General features: G+C 40.2%; 1 protein-coding gene across 1 annotated transcript in view; it reads left to right on the top strand.

Annotated features, from left to right (window-relative positions):
• LOC100890697 overlaps nucleotides 1-20,171 on the top strand; it is a 28,558-nt gene that overhangs the window by 1,892 nt on the left and 6,495 nt on the right. Inside the window, exons 2-4 of the mRNA XM_030990283.1 lie at nucleotides 11,562-11,709; nucleotides 17,314-17,586; nucleotides 18,033-18,128. Of these exons, the coding sequence (XP_030846143.1) occupies nucleotides 11,562-11,709; nucleotides 17,314-17,586; nucleotides 18,033-18,128 (517 nt within the window). The remainder of the gene's footprint in view (nucleotides 1-11,561; nucleotides 11,710-17,313; nucleotides 17,587-18,032; nucleotides 18,129-20,171) is intronic.

The following is a 20,171-nucleotide window of genomic DNA, read 5'->3' as shown; positions in this document are numbered from 1 at the left end:
TATTCAAGAAAGAATATACAAAGTTAACATATCCACAATAGATAATGGAATGGTAAAAGTAATAGGTAATTACAATCACCGATTTACTGTAATATGTTCAATTCAATTCAATTCAATAATGGTTTATTAGGTAATTTCAAAATACATGCATCATAATTGTCATTTTACATGAAAAGCAGCAGAAGCTGGATTATTCATGTTTACATGCTGACATAATAATAAAGTGACAGGTTGCATTTTTAAATATTTACACGTTAAAAAGATTGTTAAAAATACATTCAAAATAACATTACACGTTAAGAATAACAAAAGAAAGATTTATACTCTCGTTTAAAATGAATACATTGGATTTTAAGACTAAACACGACTGAGGTGAAGACTAGTACTGTGTTTGAAAATTAACATGTAGTTAAAAAAGCATTTAAAAATGGTTAATCAGATTGATCAAATATGGTAAAGGGCTATTTTTGAAGCGATTGGTTTTGCATTTGAAATTATGATATGTAGGAGTCTGACGTAATGACATTCTAATTTTTTTTTTTGAAGGTAGCCAGTTCTGGCATGCTGGGTGAGTTGTTAAAGATTTTGCAAATTTTATACACAGTACTAGTCTTCTTTCCTCAAGTGTACTTAAATTGCATACTTGACATGCATGTGAGTATGACATAAAATTAGAGCCTAAAATAATTTTGCAAACCCTCCGTTGTATTCGTTCAAGACTGTTTTTCTGTTCAGATGTAAGACCACTATGAAACACAGGGGCGCAATATTCTAATACTGGTCGTATATAACCTGTGTAGATTAATACTAAATCATTTAAAGGTAAATTAAATTTCTTGAGTTTCCTCAACATATACATTTTTCTATTACATCTTTTCATTAGCTCATCTATATACAAATTCCACTTTAGATCAGACTGGATGATCACTCCAAGAATCTTAGCACTATGCCTATTACACAACTCGGTGTTGCTAATAAAAAGAATTTCTGGATCTGGTGGATTTTTCATGAAACTAACTTGGAGGGTAAAACACTTTAAAGGATTTAGTGACATATTATTCACAATAGACCAAGATTGCACAGAATTAAGTACTGATTGTAATTGTGAGACATCTGTAGATTTCCGACATTGTACTAACGAGAGGTCATCGACATATTTAAAATATGGTATAGAAAGTTGCTCACATAAATCGTTAACCATAATTAAAAAGAGAATTGGCCCAAGACGTGTACCTTGGGGAACACCTGCATGATTGAATTCAACATTTGATAAAACACCGTTATATTTTGTATTTTGTTTACGAAATTCTAAAAAACTGGCAATCCAATCTATTATCCAAGGTCTTATATCCATATGAATCATTTTTCTAATAAGAATATTGTGATCTATGCGATCAAAAGCTTTACTAAAATCTGTACAAATAACAGTTGACACAGATTTACTGTTTTCTGCATTTTTATATAGACTATGTAAAAGACCAATAATATAATGTGTAGTAGACAGGCCAGGTCTATTGCCAAATTGGTGAGTGTCAATATGTTTATCAATATCTTCTAATAACCATTTTGCTATAAAGGATTCTGCTACTTTGGAAAAATATGAAGTCAATGCAATTGGGCGTAGATTATTAATATGAGGAGGTTGAGATTTTGGAATCGGACATATTTCTGCAGTTTTCCATTGGGTCGGAACTTTTCCTTGTCTAAAAGATTGGTTTAGAATCTTCGTAAATGGTACACTCAATTCACATGCAAATTCCCGTATAATGCGTACCGGTATATCATTACTAACGGATGCTTTTTGCAATTGTATTTTACGTAATTTACAATACACTTCCCAGTTACTGATTTCTGGGCTATTGCACTTTGAAGGTAAAAAACATGGTAAAGTCCTCCTATCTAAGGGAGGAAGATCAGAGGCAATAGACACAAACAAATTATTAATTGCGTTAGCAGCTTCTTTATAACAATGAGGTTTTTGTGATTCAATACCAGGAATAGTAATTGGAACGGGGTCACATTTACCATTTGTAAGTATTTTAATATGTTTGTACCAAGCAGACGGATTATTCAACTTTTCTCTTTTTATACGAGAATTGTAATAATTCTTTTTAGCAACAGATATAGCTTCAGCAACTTTATTGCGTAAATGTTTCCAAAGATAATTATTTCCTTTCTTAAAAGCGTTTTGTCTATCACGGATAAGTGATTTTAAATGTGGAGTTACCCATGGTTTATCAGTATTGCATAATTTTATTTCACATGTAGGCAAGTATAAATCAAGGTGAGTTTGAAGAGTATCGATTAACCTGGTACACATTAACGTTAAATCAGAGTTTTGAAAAACTTCCTCCCATGTATGAGCAGTTAACCACTGACCAAACAAGCGTATCCCACTGTCTTTCAATGGACGTACAATCTTGGTTTTCTTTTTAGTTGTTCGTTTAACAAAATTATCAGGAGACCAAATGATACAGTTGTGGTCACTTTTGCCGATTGGTGGAAGAGTAAAAATATTCGTATAAAATTCAGAAAAATTTGTGTAAATCTTGTCAAGTATGTTACAATCCCTCGTGGGTTTATCCACTACTTGTTTAAACCTATCATCTCTTACGATTTCTCGAAAGTTAAAATCATTGAAATCACCTAAAATTGATATCCCTGCATCGGGGTGCTTAACATATAAAGAATCTACAGTCATGAGTATATGATCAACATAATCAGAACCATTTGGATTTTTCGGCGGAAAATAAAGAACACACAGTATGATACAAGATAATTGTCTCGGTAAGTGTGGTGGTCGTAACATTACCCATATTGCTTCAATATTCTCTGGCACAATAATATCACTTAAAAGATAAGGTTCTAGTCCATGTTTGGCAAGTAAAGCTACTCCACCTCCTTGTCGACCTTCGCGTGGCTTCGAGAAAGTGGCGAATCCATCAATGGATAGTAACTCTAAAGGTGAGTCTTTAACTTCCCAAGTCTCCGTCAGCGCTACTAAATCAACACCGTTGTCTTTCACAACAATTTCAAGCTCATCCAATTTATTGTTAATCGATCTTGGATTTGTAAGTAGAATCTTGGGTAAATTAAAACCGTGACTTTCGCACCTATCTATAGGAATCTGACAAAGATTTAAAAGATTGGTTCGTAATTTATTGTTATTAAACCGATTTCTTCTATGTTGAATTATAACTGGTATCGAGCGTGTTGATTCATCGTCTGCTACATGTACGTGTGTAGGCTTAGAAAATAGAAGTAAATCCTGTCTCTCTAGTCTCCTTCGTCCAGCTCGTTTGCCACGATGGTGAATTGGTTTCCGTTGGATTCCCAAGCTCTTGATGGTATTCCATACTGTAGGTAGCAGTTGGGTTGTTTTTGGTGTGTTTCTTAAGGCATATAGTTGAGATAGAGGGTATTTACGGATGACTTTAGTGCATGCTGTAGATAGAGAAGGGCCTGGGTTAGGGTGTATGTCTCCACATAATAGTAGCTCAAGTTGAAATGTTGAATTGCAGTTACTATAATACGAGATGCGTGCTGATAAGTACTTGTGGTGAAAAAGTTTTGGAGATAAAACACCCGAAAATAAGTTGAGTTGTAGAATACAAACAGGTAAGTTACTATATTCAGTTCTCAGAGTGCATAGTGTACATACAAATAGAATGCTCACCGATAGTTTCATGCTGCATTGACACCGGTCTATTCATAGCAAACCAGTCAATTGTGCACTCCATTGTATATATGCTTGAGTGAATATGCTGCAATGTCAGGCGAGCTAGTACTCCACACGTAAAAATGTATCCACACGTAAACAAAAATGGCTGCACTTAATCACTGAAGACGGCAAAGTCAGATTACTCTCATCACATCAAATAGAGAGTACAAAATCACTGCACGAAATGTCGAAAAGTGTCCATGTGCTATAATCCTTCGACTGTTCAAGTCTTTATCTAAAATAGACACTGATAAATTGCATTAATAACGCAAAAAGCTAGGAGCTCATGTAGGAAAATGTCAGCTGCCTCCGGGCGCTAGTCATAGTATGAGTACAAATAAGGCATATAACTATCCAAACATCTTGGATTTGATCTCGATAAAGCCCCGCATCCCTCGATTTATTCGATTGAGATGTCCATGAGGAGCACGCCGAAACGTCGATAGTGGCTATTGTTTCCATTGACTATAGATAAGAGCCCCAATTCCACCCTCTTCCAGAGTTTTATTGGATGTATACAAGAAAGCATTCCGTGTCAACTAACAATGAATGATGTACATAATGTAATCCGTGTCATGCATGGATGATGTCATTAACGGTAATCAAGTATTCATTGATTTAGATGCCTCGAGAGAAGCAGAAAGCTAGAACAGAAAACATTTAAACAAAAATAATTAGGAAATGGAGAATGAAATGAAGATCGAATCTCTTAGAGATGCAGGCGCGGATCCAGGGGGGGGGGGGGGGGGCAAGCGCCCCCCCCCCCCCCGCAAAAAAAAAAAGGAGAGAGAGAGAAGGAAAGAAGGTTCAAGTTCAAGTTCAAATAAGGTTTTATTGATTACTTGTCAACAAGTTCGAAGACTAAAAATGCAAGTTTACATCAATATTAAAAGCATTCAAAAACATAAAGATAACATAGCAAATGAGGACAAATATATAACAATGAATACATTTTTAAATCAAAACATTAAAGTAGTAACAAGAAAAAAAAATACAAGATATGAAATATTGCTAGCAAAAAATAATAAATGTTTACATATAAACAAAGGGAAAGAGGAAAGAAAGGAAAAAATAGAAGAGGAAGAAGAAAAGAAAAGAGGGAAGAAGTAGATCGGGGGGCAAAAGGACTTGCCTCCCAAGCTGTTGCCCCTCCCCCATCAATAAATAAAAGAGAAGGAAGGAAAGGGAAAGAAAAAAGGAAAAGAGGAGATATAGGGAAGGAAAAAAGAGGGAAAAGAAAAGAAAAAAAGGGGATAACGACACAACAAATCCTCTTTCTCTAATGATTTAATTAAACGTAAGCTTCCGCTTAGCGCGGGAGGGGGAAAACTAAATTCAGACGAGGATTATTTTTTGGGAACGGTACAACAAATCGTCTTCTTTCTCTAATAATTTATTGAAATGTCAAAGCTTCCGCGTTTCGCGGAGGAGGGGGGGGGGGGGACTCGCCCCTCCCTACACCCACCCACCCCCAATTACGTCACTGCTGGTCACCATTACGAACCAATATTTGGCTCGCATAATTTCAAATTTTGCCCCCCCCCCTAAGAAATCCTGGATCCGCGCCTGATGTATATACAACGGCATTAGTTTCAATATAAAATGTAAGTTCTTCTTACTTAAATCATTGGTCTGGAAACAATTATTTGCCCATTGTTGTGCATTGTATTACATTTTCACTGACAATGAATTCACATTGTAATGCAATTTTCAAGTTTCCCAGGCTTATTTAGGAGAACAGAAGATTGATATTGTTTAGTTGTACGATAACACCACTCAGTTTGATTTGATTTGATTGGAGATATATCTCATTAAAAACAGAGTAAAGGCTATACAGTATCAAACAAACCTACACCATTAAACTTCAAGCTCACTCACACATGATTTATTGCGACCCTTTCAAGGCTACTTATTATTTAAAGTTCATGTATATACAAAAGGCAACAGCTTCAATATTAAACGTAATTAAATCATTGGTCTGGAAAATGTTAATGCCCATTGTTGTTTATTATACAACATTTTCCATAACGATGAATATACATTGTATAATGCAATTTTCAGGAAAACCATACTTGTCATTAATGTTATATTTGTTATATGATACTAAAGCAAATCGTTTCGCTTATCGATAAGATAAATCAATGTGAAGTACGTGTCAAATAATGAAATCATTACGCGCTATTTTTAACCGGACTAGACATTTGAAATGTATAAAAAATGTATACACTATTGACAGCAAGCAAGTTTTTTAAACAAAGAATTCAGAAATTGAACAACATTGCACATTTTAGTCTACACGGCATGCTCTACACCCTTAGTTGGACTGTAAACAGTTGTCTTCTTAAGTCTTTCCATATAAATATATATGCCCATTGTTGTTTATTATACAACATTTTCCATAACGATGAATATACATTGTATAATGCAATTTTCAGGAAAACCATACTTTTCATTACTGTTATATTTGTTATATGATACTAAAGCAAATCGTTTCGCTTATCGATAAGATAAATCAATGTGAAGTACGTGTCAATAATGAAATCATTACGTGCTATTTTTAACCGGACTAGACATTTGAAATGTATAAAAAAAATGTATACACTATTGACAGCAAGCAAGTTTTTTAAACAAAGAATTCAGAAATTGAACAACATTGCACATTTTAGTCTACACGGCATGCTCTACACCCTTAGTTGGACTGTAAACAGTTGTCTTCTTAAGTCTTCCATATAAATATAAATTTAAAGGAGGTCAATAATCATTATGAAAACAACACTTTCGTAAGGTTGACACATCAATATTATTGTGCACACATGTAACAATGTGATAATATTTTTTCTTGGGGGGGGGGGGGGGGGGGACAGGAGGAGGGCAATCCAAAAAGGGACTGATATGTGAACATTAATATTGATAGGTCGCTTCACAAAAGGGGCATACATAGTCCTTTTTTATGGATAGTTTTTTGAGCAAAACACAAAATAGGTGGAGCCAACGTCCACACAGGTCACATCGCACCCATGGAGGTTTTGGCCCGAATTTACAAAGGAGGTTTGTCGACAAATCTAGGTTTATGTGCTTCATATGACGCGTTTCGATGCGTTTCAGACCAAGGTTTAGACAAACCTTTGTCTGAAACGCGTTATATAATTATGACGCACATAAACATAGGTTTGTCTACAAACCTCCTATGTGAATTCGGGCCTTTGTGTCTGTGTCCTTCCCTGGCTTTTCACACGACACATTTTTTTCCCCATGTCTTTTGCGAGATACCCCACATTCCGAGAATTTATTCTCTTGGACACAGCTAGAGCGTTCTGCAATTGAAAGCGAAATGTGCGAGTCAGGGGCGGCGATCCCGGGGGAAGGACGGGGTACACGTCTTCCCTCCATTTTCTGAGGGGGATCGTCCCCCATGGATAATTTGAAAAAGTGCACACCAACAAAATGTATAGCAAATACTGACTAAAGACTGCAACACGCTTTAAGGCTCTGGTGGGCCCAAGATTACAGCGTTTAGACTAATAGAAATGCTAAAATCTTCTCGCTCGGTCGCTACGATCCTTCGCATAATATCCTAAAAATATGCGAGTAAATATTGTAGAAAATATGTATTCTGTTGGTATCACGTACGTCAAGTTTACTCTGTATGTTAACAAGATTAAAAGTTATAGAAATAGATCAGTGTTCCAAAAATGAATATTCAGCTTGCTCTTTTAAGAAGTCCCTTCCTGCTCAGTACTTACTAAAATTTACCTAGTAAATCGTTACAACCCTTCGGACTGCACACTAGATATCGGCAAAGTAAAAGTGAAGCGTGAAAAAAGTATATTGCTTGTTTTTATGCTGTAGTTTTGCTAAAGAATGTAATTTTGTAACACAACAAATCTTCAAAAACCTGCGAGGGGTTTACATATAAGACTTATCATACAGCTTTATGGGGGTAGTCCCTTCCGTCACCTCCGCCTCTTTCACTGGCGTACTGATGGGGGGGGGCAGTAACCCCTCCCCCCAATACAATTTAAACATGGGTTATTTTTAATTTGATACCTTTGATTTATAAGTATTGCCAAAATGGCAGTATTTTTCCATGAGCTCCCGGGGGCTCTACCCCCTGGAACCCACCAAGGGCCCTAAGGCGGGCCCCTGTTTGCTCATCTGGCCGTAATTAAATGCCTAAAGTCCTTGAGCTTTCGGGGGTTCTGCCCTCTGGACTCAACCAAGGGGCCTAAGGCGGGTCCCTAGATGCGTAATTTGGTGCCTAAAAGCCCTTCCCTTATGTATTTCTTTGTCTTTCTTTCTCCATATCCTCTGCACTCTCCTTATGTATTTTTTGTTTTCCCTTTTCTATTACCTTCCCTCCCTGGGTATACGTGCTTGCACATGTACTATATATGGCTAAACAGTTTAGTAAAAAAAAATATGCGCGAACGGTCAAGGAGTAAGAAAAAGGCAAAAAGAAAACAAAGACGGCATCCATGGAAGCCATGTGAGAGTGTCCACTTTACTTTCACCCTTGCATTCTTTCCTGAATCAGAGTTTTCTCACACCTTGTAGACTCGTGCATGTTATGATCTTGTGTGTGTGTGTGTGTGTGTGTGCGTGTGTGTGCGTGTAACGAAATAACGTATACAATAGCTTGGCAATTCTCATGGTTATGAGATACAATGTGAAAGGAAATGAGAGAATAATGGTCGCGTAGCTTAAATAGAAGTTCCCCATTGCAGTCCTCTCTTTTTGGATATTTTTGCATTTTGTTTTTGTAAGAGGTGTAGCGCCCGAAGAAAGAAGAGGAAGGAGAAAAGAAACGGGTGAAGAAGGAGATTGGGGGGGGGGGGGGCGAAAGGGCCTTGCCTCCCAGGCTGTTGCACCCCCTCCCCCTCCAATCAAAAAATAAGAGAAAAGGAAGGAAAGGGAAAGGGTAAGAGGAGATAAAGTGAAGGAAAAAGAGGAAGAAGAAAAGAAAAGAAAGGGGATATCATTTGCAATTTTCCCGCCGGTGGATCGAGGAGGGGCAAAAGGCCCTTACCTCCCCCGCCCCCGCTATAACAAAGAGAGAAAGAAGGAAAAGGGAAAGAGCTAAAAAGGAACAAAAAAGAGGAAGAAGAGAAGAAAAGGGTGAAAAGAACGGGAGATCAGTTCCGGTTAATCCCGCCAACAACGTGTGGATCGGGGTGGGGCCGAAAGGCCCTTGCCCCCCCCCCCCCCACCCCCCCCCCTCGGCAAACCTTAAGGAGGAGAGAAATGGAAAGAAGAAAAAAGAGAAAGAAGAAAAGGGGGCACTGGCGTACTGATAGGAGGGGGGGGGGCTTGGGGGAATTCAAATTCAAACGTGGTTTATTTCTAATTCCATACAAATAATGCTGAATTCTTTCCGAGATTTTTCCTCAGTTTTTAGTAAATTATACTTTTGTATGCGTTTGTTGGAAAATGACAAATTCCTAAATTTACAGCCAGGCAAGAAATATGATTCTTGAGAAAAGTTAGGGCCCGGGGATCGGCTGGAATCGCAAGCCTCGAGCCCCCCCCCCCCCCTCCACTTTTTTTGAAAAGGTATAGTAAAGAGAAATAGAAATAAAGAGAGCAAGAAAGAAAGAATAGTTAACTAGCTGCTCATCTGACCGAAATTAAACGCCTAAAAACCCCTGAGCTTCCGGGGTTCCGTCCCTTGCACCCCGCCTAGGGCCCTAGACTACCCTGGATGCTAATCTGACGGAAATTTAATGCTTAAAACCCCTGTTTTCTGGGGGCTTCGCCCGCTGGACCTCACGCCAATTAGTGTCCTGCCAGTGTCACAAATAAGGTATAAAAATATGTTCATCTGACCGTAATCAAATGCCTAAAACCCCTAAGCTTCCCGGGTCGGACAAGGTATCAAAATTTGTTTATCTGACCGCAGGCGCGTAGCCAGGGGGGGGGGGGGGGATAGAAAAAAATAGAGAGGAGAGGAAAGGAAGAGGACGTAGGGAGAAAAAGGAGCAGACAAAAACATCTTTGAAATTCAGACAAGAATTATAGAAGAGTATAGAGAACGGTACAACGAATCGCCTTCTATCTCTAATAATTTAATGAAACGTCAAAGCTTCCGCGCTTCGCGGAGGGGGGCTGATTAAGAGTCGAGAACGATACAACGAATCGTTTTCTTTCTCCAATGATTTAATGAAACGTGAAAGCTTCCGCGCTTCGCGCGAGAGGGGGAGGGGGGCTGAATTAAGACAATGATTAAGAGTCGAGAACGGTACAACGAATCGTTTTCTTTCGTCAATCATTTAATAAAACGTAAAAGTTTCCGCGCTTCGCGCGGGAGGGGAAAATTGCATTCAAAAGAGGATAATTTTCGAGAACGCTATAACGAATCGTCTTCTTTCACTAATAGTTTAATGAAACGTCAAAGCTTCCGCGCTGCGCGGAGGGGGGGGGGCTGAATTTAGACAAGGATTAAGAGTCGAGAACGGTACAACGAATTGTCTTCTTTCTCTAATACTTTAATGAAACGTCATATATAGCTTCCGCGCTTTGCAGAGGAGGGAGGGGGAAACTCGCCCCTCCCTACACCCCCCTGCATTACGTCACTGCTGGTCACCATTACGTACCAATATTTGGCTCGCATAATTTCAAATTTGGCCCCCCCCCCCCCCTAAGAAATCCTGGATCCGCGCCTGTAGAGATGTCATGCTCATCAAAGTGTCCATTACTTCAATTTTTCATTGTGGAAACATTTGTTGCACGATTTAAAACGGATAAGAAATCATTGATACCTTTTACATTATTCCACGCACAAAATCCAGAAGTAAGTAGCCTCTCCCACTTACCTGCTCTTCTGCGACGGAGATTATAATACAATAATTGACACAAGACAGAAGTAAAAACTGAGGCGAGACTGTTTTATCACAGAATAAATCATGGTTGCTTTTTGCCAATTCGAGATTCTCAGTTCATTGGGGAAAATATGCTCTCGGGCACTCTGAACTCCCCCCCCCCCACCCCACCCCCACCCAAAGTTCCTCTCTATAATATTGGCGTGTACATCATCAGTGGTTAACAGTGGCGTACGCCGGATTTTGTCAAGGGGGGGGGGGGTTTAAGATCGGGCCAAAATTTTCACAACGACTCAGCCAACCGCTAAATAAGCCGGGGGGGGGGGGGGGGGTAAGAGGAAACTTTTTTTTTTTTTTTTGGAGTCCCAAACAAATTGAAACGACTCAGCCAGCCGCTGAATAAGCGGGGGGGGGGGTCTCGAAATTTGGCATAATTTTTTTTAAATTTAATTTTTAAAAAAAAATCAAAAGGTTTTTTTTTTCCCAAATAAAACATACATATGAAAAAAAAAATCAAGGGTGGGGGGGGGGGGGGTTAACCCCAACCCCCCCCCCCCTGCGTAAGCGCATGGTGGTTAATGGTTCCAGTCATTTAAGGGGCTCTAGTAGCCTGGAAGGGGCGGTGATCGTTCTTACTAGGTGGATGAAATATGAGCTTACAAGACCACACTGTTAACAGAGAGTGTGGGAAAAGGGTTTTATAATCTTATTTTCACGCTCTTTCTCTCGCTCCATTTCTTTCTCACTCCTTTTCTATTTTGCTATTCAATTTAGGGCACCCGCCCCCGTGCTCCCAGAAGCTCCGCCAATAATCATCTCGAGAACTTCTGTCATCTAACACGATAGCAATTGGCTCCTTTAAAAAATGTGCGTCGCCTATCTAATTCAGCAAACATGACAAAGACGTATTACATCATCCGAGCATAATTTCTATCATGATATACAATAGGGTAATTAAACTCCCCTTGAGTTGATTATTTCATTCTGTTTCGATCCTATCTGTTTCTCTCTTCCATTCTTAATAGGAGCTCGAACGTGTCGGCATATGGAGGAATGTCAAACGCCTAGGAGGGGCTAGCGCGGGGGCCATGACAGCTACCCTCATGGCGATTGGCTACAACTCTTGCGAACTGAAGGAATTTCTTAGCATGAATCTCGAAGGCTATTTCCTTGGTAAGTTTTTACTTGCATCCTGTATTTACATGTACAGTCAAACCTGCTTTAGTGACCACCTGTCTACAAAGGCCACATTTGTTGTTTCACTTGAAAATGGTTTCTCATTGAATCATGTACTAAAGGAACCTGTCTACAAAGGTCAATTTTTGTGTTTCCCTGGAGTGGTCGCTATAGACAGGTTTTACTGTACAAGGATCCTGGCCAGCAGGCTCACATATATAGTCTCCTCACATGCACACACAGTGTACAATCTTCAAGGCCTTGAAGCAGCACTTTCCTTCGAAGAAGAAGAAGAGTACAGTCATATCGACGAGACCGACACGACAGAGATAATAGACCGAACTGGTTACAGTCAAACCTGTCTATTAAGGCCATCAAAGGGCCGGGAAACAGAGAAAATGGGCACTGTAGACAGGTGGCCTTTCTAGACAGGTTATACAACATACACTATGAACACGACTGATAAAGAAAGCGGACAAAATATACAGTTCCTCAGGTAGAAAAGGAACATCCCTTCACTGCTATTATGTAAAAATGTGTAGAACAGGTGTCACACAGGCGCGGATCCAGGGGGGGGGGGCGAGCGTGCCTTGCCCCCCCCCCCCCGCAAAAAAAAAAAAAAAAAAAAAAAGGAGAGAGAGAGAGAGAAGGAAAAGAAGGGAAAGAGGAGAGAAAGGGAAAAAAGAAGAGGAAGAAGAAAAGAAAAGAGGGAAGAAGGAGATCGGGGGAAGGACTTGCCTCCCCCCTTCCCCCCCCCCCCCCCCAATAAAAAAATAAAAGAGAAGGAAGGAAAGGGAAAGAAAAAGATAAAGAGGAGATAAAGGGAAGGACAAAATAGAAAGAAGAAAAGAAAAGAAGGCGGATATCAGTTGCAATTTTCCCGCCAACAAGTTGTGGATCGAGGGGGGGCAAAAGACCCTAGCCTCCCCCCCCCCTCCCCCCCGTCCCCGCTAAAAAAAAGAGAGAAGGAAGGAAAAGGAAAAGAGGAGAGCTAAAAGGAACAAAAAGAGGAAAAAAAAAAAAAGGGAGAAAAGAAGCGGAGATCAGTTGCGGTTAATCCCGACAACAATGTGTGGAGCGGGTTGGGGACCAAAATGACCGTGCCCCTCCCCCCCCCCCCCCCCGCCAGCGAACCTAAAAGAGAGATAAGGAAGGGAAGGGAAAGTGAAAGAGGAGAGAAAGGGAAAGGAAAAAAAAGAGAATGAAGAAAGGTAAGGGATATCAGTTGCAATTTTCCCGCCAACAAGGTGTAGATCGGAGGGGGGGGGGGGGGGGGGTTGGAGAAATAGTATTCAAACGTGGTTTATTTATAATTCCATAACGGTGGTTAACAAATAATGCTGAAATGAGATAATTTTCCTCACTTCATGCGTTTGTTGGAAAATGACAAATTCCTAAATTTACAGCCAGGCAAGAAAATGCTTCTTGAGATGCCTACATATCAGGGCCCGCGGAACGGCGGGGATCGGGATCCTCGAGCCCCTCCCCCCACACTTTCTTTGAAAAAGTATATTAAAGAGAAATAGAAAGAAAGAGAGCGAGAAAGAAAAAATAGTTAACTGCCAGTGTCACATTATAATGGGGTGTCAAAATATGCTCATCTGACCATGATTCAAATTAATGCCTAAAATCCTAAGGGCTCTGCCCCCTGGATTCCACCTAAGGCGGGCCCTTAGATGCTCATATGACGGTCATTTAATGCCTAAAACCCCTGATTTCTGAGGGCTCTGCCCCCTGGACCCCACGCCAAATAGTGTCCTGCTAGTGTCACAAATAATAAGGTATCAAAAATGCTCATCTGACCGTAATTAAACGCCTAAAACCCCTGAGCTTCTGAGGGCTCTGCCCCCTGGACCCAACCAAGAGCCCTTAGGCGGGCCCCTCAAAACTCATCTGACCGTAATTGAGTGCCTAAAACCCTTGAGATTCCGGGGCTCCGCCCCCTGAACCCCAAGCCAATTAGTGACCTGCCATTGTAACAATTAGGTATCAAAATAATGCTCATCTGACCGTAATTAAATGCCTAAACTCCTGAACTTCCGGGGCTCTGCCCCCTGGACCCCGTTTAGGGCGCTAAGGCGGACCCCTGAATGCTAATCTGACCGTAAATTAAAACCTTAAACCCCTGAGCTTGCGGGGCGGACAAGGTATCAACATAATGTTCATCTGACAGCAGGCGCGTAGCCAGGGGGCGGTGGGGTGGTCCCCCAATAAACGCCGGCCAAAAAAAGAGAGGAGTGTAAAGGAAGAGGACGTAGGAAGAAAAGGAAATAGACAAAGAACATATTTGAAATTCAGACAAGGATAAAGAGTCGAGGAACGGTACAACGAATCGTCTTCTTTCTCTAATGAATTAATGAAACGTCAAAGCTTCCGCGCTACGCGCGGGGGAGGGCAGGGGGAACTTAATTCAGACGAGGATAATTTTCGGGAATGGTACAACGAATCGTCTTCTTTCTATAATAATTTAATGAATCGTCGAAGCTTTCGCGCTTCGCGCGGAAGGGGGGGGGGGGGAATTGATTTAGACAAGGATTAAGAGTCGAGAACGGTACGACAAATCGTCTTATTTCGCTAATGATTTAATGAAACGTAAAAGCTGTATTCAGACTAGGATTATTTTCGAGAACGGTACAACGAATCGTCTTCTTTCTCTAATGATTTAATGAAACGTACAAGCTTCCGCGCTTCGCGCGGGAGGGAGGAGGGGAAAACTGAATTCAGATGAGGATTAAGAGTCGAGAACGGTACAACGAATCGTCTTCTTACTCTAATGATTTAATGAACCGTAAAAGCTTCCGGGCTTTGCGCGGGAGAGGGGGATGAATTAAGACGAGGATTAAGAGTAAAAAACTGTACAACGAATCGTCTTCTTTTTTTAATGATTTAATGAAACGTAAAAGCTTCCGCGCTTCGCGCGGGAGGGGAAAAACTATTTTCAGACGAGTAGGCACGTACGGGAGGGGGGAAGGGGTTAGGGGGTTGACCCTCCCCCCTTCGGTTTTTTATGTGTGTATTTTGGAGCAACCTCCCACCCCCCCCCCTTTTCTGTGAGTTTTATTTATTTATTTATTTTTAATTTAAAAAAAAATATGCCAATGGCTTACCTAAAAAAGGTGACCTCACCCCCCCCCCCATCCCCCCCAACGGAACAAAATGTCAAATTTTCAAATTTCGAGACCAAAAAAAAAAAAGTGTCCTCTTCCCCCCCCCCCCCCCCCCCCGCTTATTTAGCGGCTGGCTAATCGTTACGAATTTTTTTCGGACCAAAAAAAAAAGTGGGCCCCCCCCCCCTAAGAAATCCTGGATCCGCGCCTGGTGTCACATGCATATTCACCTTTTTACATAATAGCAGTGAAGGGATGTTCTTTTGTCTACCTGAGGAACTGTATATTTTGTCCGCTTTCATTGTCCGTCATGTTCATAGTGATACAATTCTTTCTCAAGGTAGACTAAATACATTGGCCCGAACCTCTCTCCCTTCTCTTTCTTATTAAAAACAAACAACCAACAACAACAAAAAAACAATGCCCATAATTAATATATAAGAATATAATTTCTCTCCATTCCTCCCTTCTCTTCAGAATTAGAGCTAAAAGATATACTACATATTATTAATCTTTTGCTTTTCCTTTATCTTAAGGACTTTGCGTTCCTCCTGCTAAGATTGTAAGATTACATGGATATTTACTATTAAAGGAAACAGATCCTCTCCAATTTCATATTCAGTATCAAAAGGAGGGGAGGAGGGAGGAGAAACACATTTACAAGTACATATGTTGTAAATTCTAGATGTCATTTATCTCTATTAACTGAAGACCTCCTTGGTGTCTAGACTGGCTGGGGACGAGACCTGTCTCCAAACACGTCCCGCCCTCTTGCCGTCACAGAGACCATTAAGCCAACCAACATGTCAAGCTTTGGTGACCACGAGAAGCCGGTGACGAAAACAATAAAAACAGTTTCGCCCTTCAGCTCTCGCGGACCAATCACAGTAGAGGAAGCCTCTCACGTGTTCCTGGCTATTAATTAGTTCGTTTGCTTTAATAGCTTACAATCTTTCCTATTTCTGATAATGCATATTACATTTGTCTTTCCCTTTCCATTTTTAAAGATCCCTAAAGGAACCTATTCTATCTCTTTCGTTGTACAGAGTTGACATTCCTTCTTATGACATTTTTTCTTATGACATTGTTATACATTGAGTAACAAGCTGTTAGACATCTCATGAAATGCAATGAGCCAAATCTATGCCTACATTAGTACGATATGGGAGGAAATATTTTCACTTAACATTCCCGAATTTTTACTGTTTGGAAAGTTTGTAGGGAAAAAAAGACAAACAAATTAACAACAGTTCTCACAAAAGAACTCATCAACTGCTAGACAAAGCTTTTTGTGCCTTAAAGGGTTGCCCCTGAAGACATTACATGCTATTTATTTATTTTGTTGGTTATCGGTCGGATTCGAGATGGTAGGACGGTGTAACCGAGGTATCACGCTAAAAAGCAAATCTGTCATGCGACAATTTTCTATGAATTAATATGAACTTTCATGCCTAAATATTTATTGTATGCTGACATGTCAGACTGTTGATTATCCTAATCACATAATAAGCTCTTCTTCAATTCAGTAGACGACCTTTGATTAAAGACATATATCCCATTTGCATTATGCCTTTTTGTCAATGTATTTCCTATGCCTTATGGGTCATAATTATATCCCATTTGCCTTATGCCTTGTAGTCAATGTATTTCCTATATGCCTTATGGGTCATATATGCCATTTGCCTTTTATTCAATGCATTTCCTATCCTATATGCCTAATGGGTTATAATTATATCCCATTTGCCTTATGCCTTGTAGTCAATGTATTTCATAAAGACTTATGGGTCATATATCCCATTTGCCTTTAATTCAATGTATTTCCTATATGCCTCATTGGTCATTATCCCATTTGCCTTATGCCTTTTTGTAGAAGTATTTCTTATGCCTCATGGGTCATTATCCTATTGGTCCTAAAACAATACCCCATTGATACTACATTCCAGAAGTCGTATGCCCCATTATTTTGTCCTGTGTCTTATTGTCCTGTGTCATATTGGTCCATGTACTATTTTACCCAAGGTCGTACCTTATGTCCCGATTGGTCGTACATAACATTGTTGTCATATGTTGATGATGTTCATTGCAATGGTGACCAATGTGACAATGGCTCGTTTATCTGCGACTTCTCCCCATATCATTATCATACATAAGAAATAGTTTGCTAGGCCTGCTAAACGACAATGGTTTATGCCTGCAAACTACGGTAGGCTTGGTCAAATCGAAAATTTCAGTAAGTCTGAACCGAGTTAGAACGTGACGAAAAATTTCCATTTTTTGAACCGTTCTCGATGCGACGTGCCCAGGACTCTTTTAGAGAGTTTATGACTAGAGGGTCTGAGCAGATTTGTACACCAAAGACTAACATCCCTTTTAAAACTTTCCATTTCGTAGCCGTTTTCGATGCGACAAGTCCCTGGTGTAGTTTAGGACTCTTATAGAGGGTCTGAATCAAGTTGGAACATGAAGATTAAATAATTTGTTAATACCATTTTAGATGCGACGTGCGCCTCCTGTAGTCTACTACCAAACCTGCTAAAGCATTTCGGTTGGCATCCTGCACGCCGTCTCTTTGAGTGGTTCGGAGACAGACTGGAAGAAAAGACTGGTGATGCCGATATTACCTTTAAGCAGCTGTACGACCAAACGGGCAAGGAGCTTTGTATCGTGGTCACCAATCTCAATCACATGGATGCCGAGTATTGTCACGTGAAGACTTCACCCAACCTGCCGATCCGGACCGCAGTGCGCATGTCTCTAGCTATCCCAGGTGAGTTCTAGCTTGCTTTTTAAAGGAAGTGACAACTTTCCTTTTAAAATGTTATAGATTGATTCTCATGACTTAATACTTTATTGTTAGTGAAAGATATTGAAAACGGCAATGCCATATACAAAATAATACATCTTAGGGGCCGCAACCCCCCCCCCCGAAAATGAACTGTCATAACTTTAGTACTCCTTTCTAAAACGAATGTCCCTTAATTAATTGTGTAATTTGTTGACATTGCCTGAATCCGCTTCTGGTATCTAAACATAACCCTAGAAAACAATTTTGGGGGAAATCTGAACCATACTGCCAGTAGGGTATATTGCGATATATGACATCCATTTTCACCCCATTCTTTTTTATTTCATAAAAACTGATTTTGATATAAAGAAATCGTTTGTTCTGTAGATGTGGTTAATTTTATAATTGATTTGATTATGCTCCTGCAGGTTTGTTCGGTGCTGTAAAGAGTGAGACACGGGGAAGTTCGGACTATTACGTCGATGGGGGCGTGCTCTGCAACTATCCATTGCATTGCTTTGACGGTAAGTCCCTGGTCCCTCTAGTGAGCACTAACTTTTATTTTTATTTTTAGCCCCCGAAAATTCGCGCCGGCCGATATTTTGCTCACCCCCCCCCCCTTGAGCAAAATAAGGGTAAATTTCTGGTCACAATTTTTTTTGAAACCTTTTTTTTCCCGGGGGGGGCAATGCCCGCTCGCCCCCCCCCCCCCCTCCTCTGGATCCGCGGTAGTTGGTTCCAATTGATTGAACCTACATACAGAAAAAATCCCTGCGACATTTTGGTGGTCTCAAAGGTAACTTGCCCGAGTTACGTGTGGTCCTTGTAGATACATCGTCCACGAAGAAAAGTCTCTCATACAGGATGGCGGGAGGTAATTTATTTACACAAATAAAAATCATAAGACAGGAAGCCCTTAGAAGGATTTGGTTTAGTTGGGGCCAGTTTAATTCACGGAAGACTGCTTCAGAACGCGTCTCCCATGTACGGTTGGTTACCATTTAAGCTGCCCTTTTGTGGAGTCTATTTAGGGTGTCATAGTTGTCTTCTGATCTGCCACACCATACATTTGAGCAGTAGAGTATGGGCGGGATAATACATCCCCAATATAATTTAAGTAAGTTGCGACTCATCAAAGAAATGCTTATTTCTACGGATGATTCCCAACTTCCTCTTTATCAAATTTGATATATATTCGGTATGTCTCTTAATATCGAGGCAGTTGTCAATTATTACACCTAGACACCTAGACACATCTGCGCATTCTAGAGCACGACCTTGTATACTAATCGATAGACCTACTTGTTGTTTTATAGTGCTTAATTTTGGTTTCGATCCTAATAACATTACCTTTGTTTTATTAAAGTTCAAGATCAATCTATTATTTCTTATCCACAAATAGGTTTCGTTTATTGCCTGGGTTAGGTTGGTTTCAACTTCTTCGTTTGTTTTTACCAGATACCTATAGACTGTGGTATCGTCTGCATACATTATGAAGGGTACATGACTCGGTAGGTCATTGGTAAATAATGAGAACAAGAGCGGCGAAAGGATTAAACCTTGTGGGACACCTATATCGATATCATTCATGGGCGATTTTTCATTTCCGATAGAAACAAACTGTTTGCGATTTCCTAAGTACGAAGCGAACCATTTTATACAGAGTGGAGAACAGCCATATACTTTAAGTTTTTCGAGTAAGATTTAAAGCCCCACGTACTGCACTACTTGTAGCTACATGTTCCCTCTATATAGAAAACAATGCCTTATCGGTGCCTGTTGGTCCCCCATGATCCTCTTTTTCTTATGTTAATTGAGAGCTGATTTGATGAGATAGTCACCTGTTAGTGACCTTGCTGTGTGGCCTAATCCCCCTGGTCAAACTAGTACAGACGGCCTTTAATGGTCGATTGCGTCGAAAGCCTGACGTAAATCGATGAAAGCAATGCCATTCAGTCTCCCTTTGTCTACCTGCTTAGACCTTTCATCAACCATGCAGAGCAGTGCTGTCTCGCATGACTGGTTAGCCCTGATTTGGAGACACTATTTCGGGCTCGAGAAGGTATTTGAGAAAGTTTGAGGTGACGGCTTTCTCAATGATTTTCGAGATTACAGAGAGAATAGGGACTTTCAGATTTGCACAACGACAACGTGGATTGCTACGATCGACGTCCTTTTAATGCACTGCCTTGAATGGACGTCACACGTATCAGTCCACGCAAATCTAAAAGTCCCTAATAACTATCGGTCTATAGTTTTGCACACATTGTTTATCTCCTGATTTCGGAATAGGTTGAATCCTGGCAATTTTCCAGTGAGAGGTATAATTTTTGTCATTGATTGATAAATTCATGATGCGTACAAGCTTGGTCAAAACAATAGGAACTTTAACTAAAGGTTTAACAAGTTTCACAGATAAAGTCTCCATGCCCGGTGGATTTCTTACACGAAAGACTGTTGATAGTTTTTAACACAAACTTCTGAAAGATCATTGATAGATAATATTCTACATTTAAATATATAGAATTACAATTGTCAGATTGAGATGCCCAAAAAGGAGGTAAAGG

The sequence above is a fragment of the Strongylocentrotus purpuratus genome, unplaced genomic scaffold (genome assembly GCF_000002235.5).
Source record: "Strongylocentrotus purpuratus isolate Spur 01 unplaced genomic scaffold, Spur_5.0 spur5_scaffold_19, whole genome shotgun sequence".
NCBI lineage: Eukaryota > Metazoa > Echinodermata > Echinoidea > Camarodonta > Strongylocentrotidae > Strongylocentrotus > Strongylocentrotus purpuratus.
Note: the sequence above shows the minus strand (reverse complement) of the source record. Positions and strands in the feature narration are given on the sequence as shown.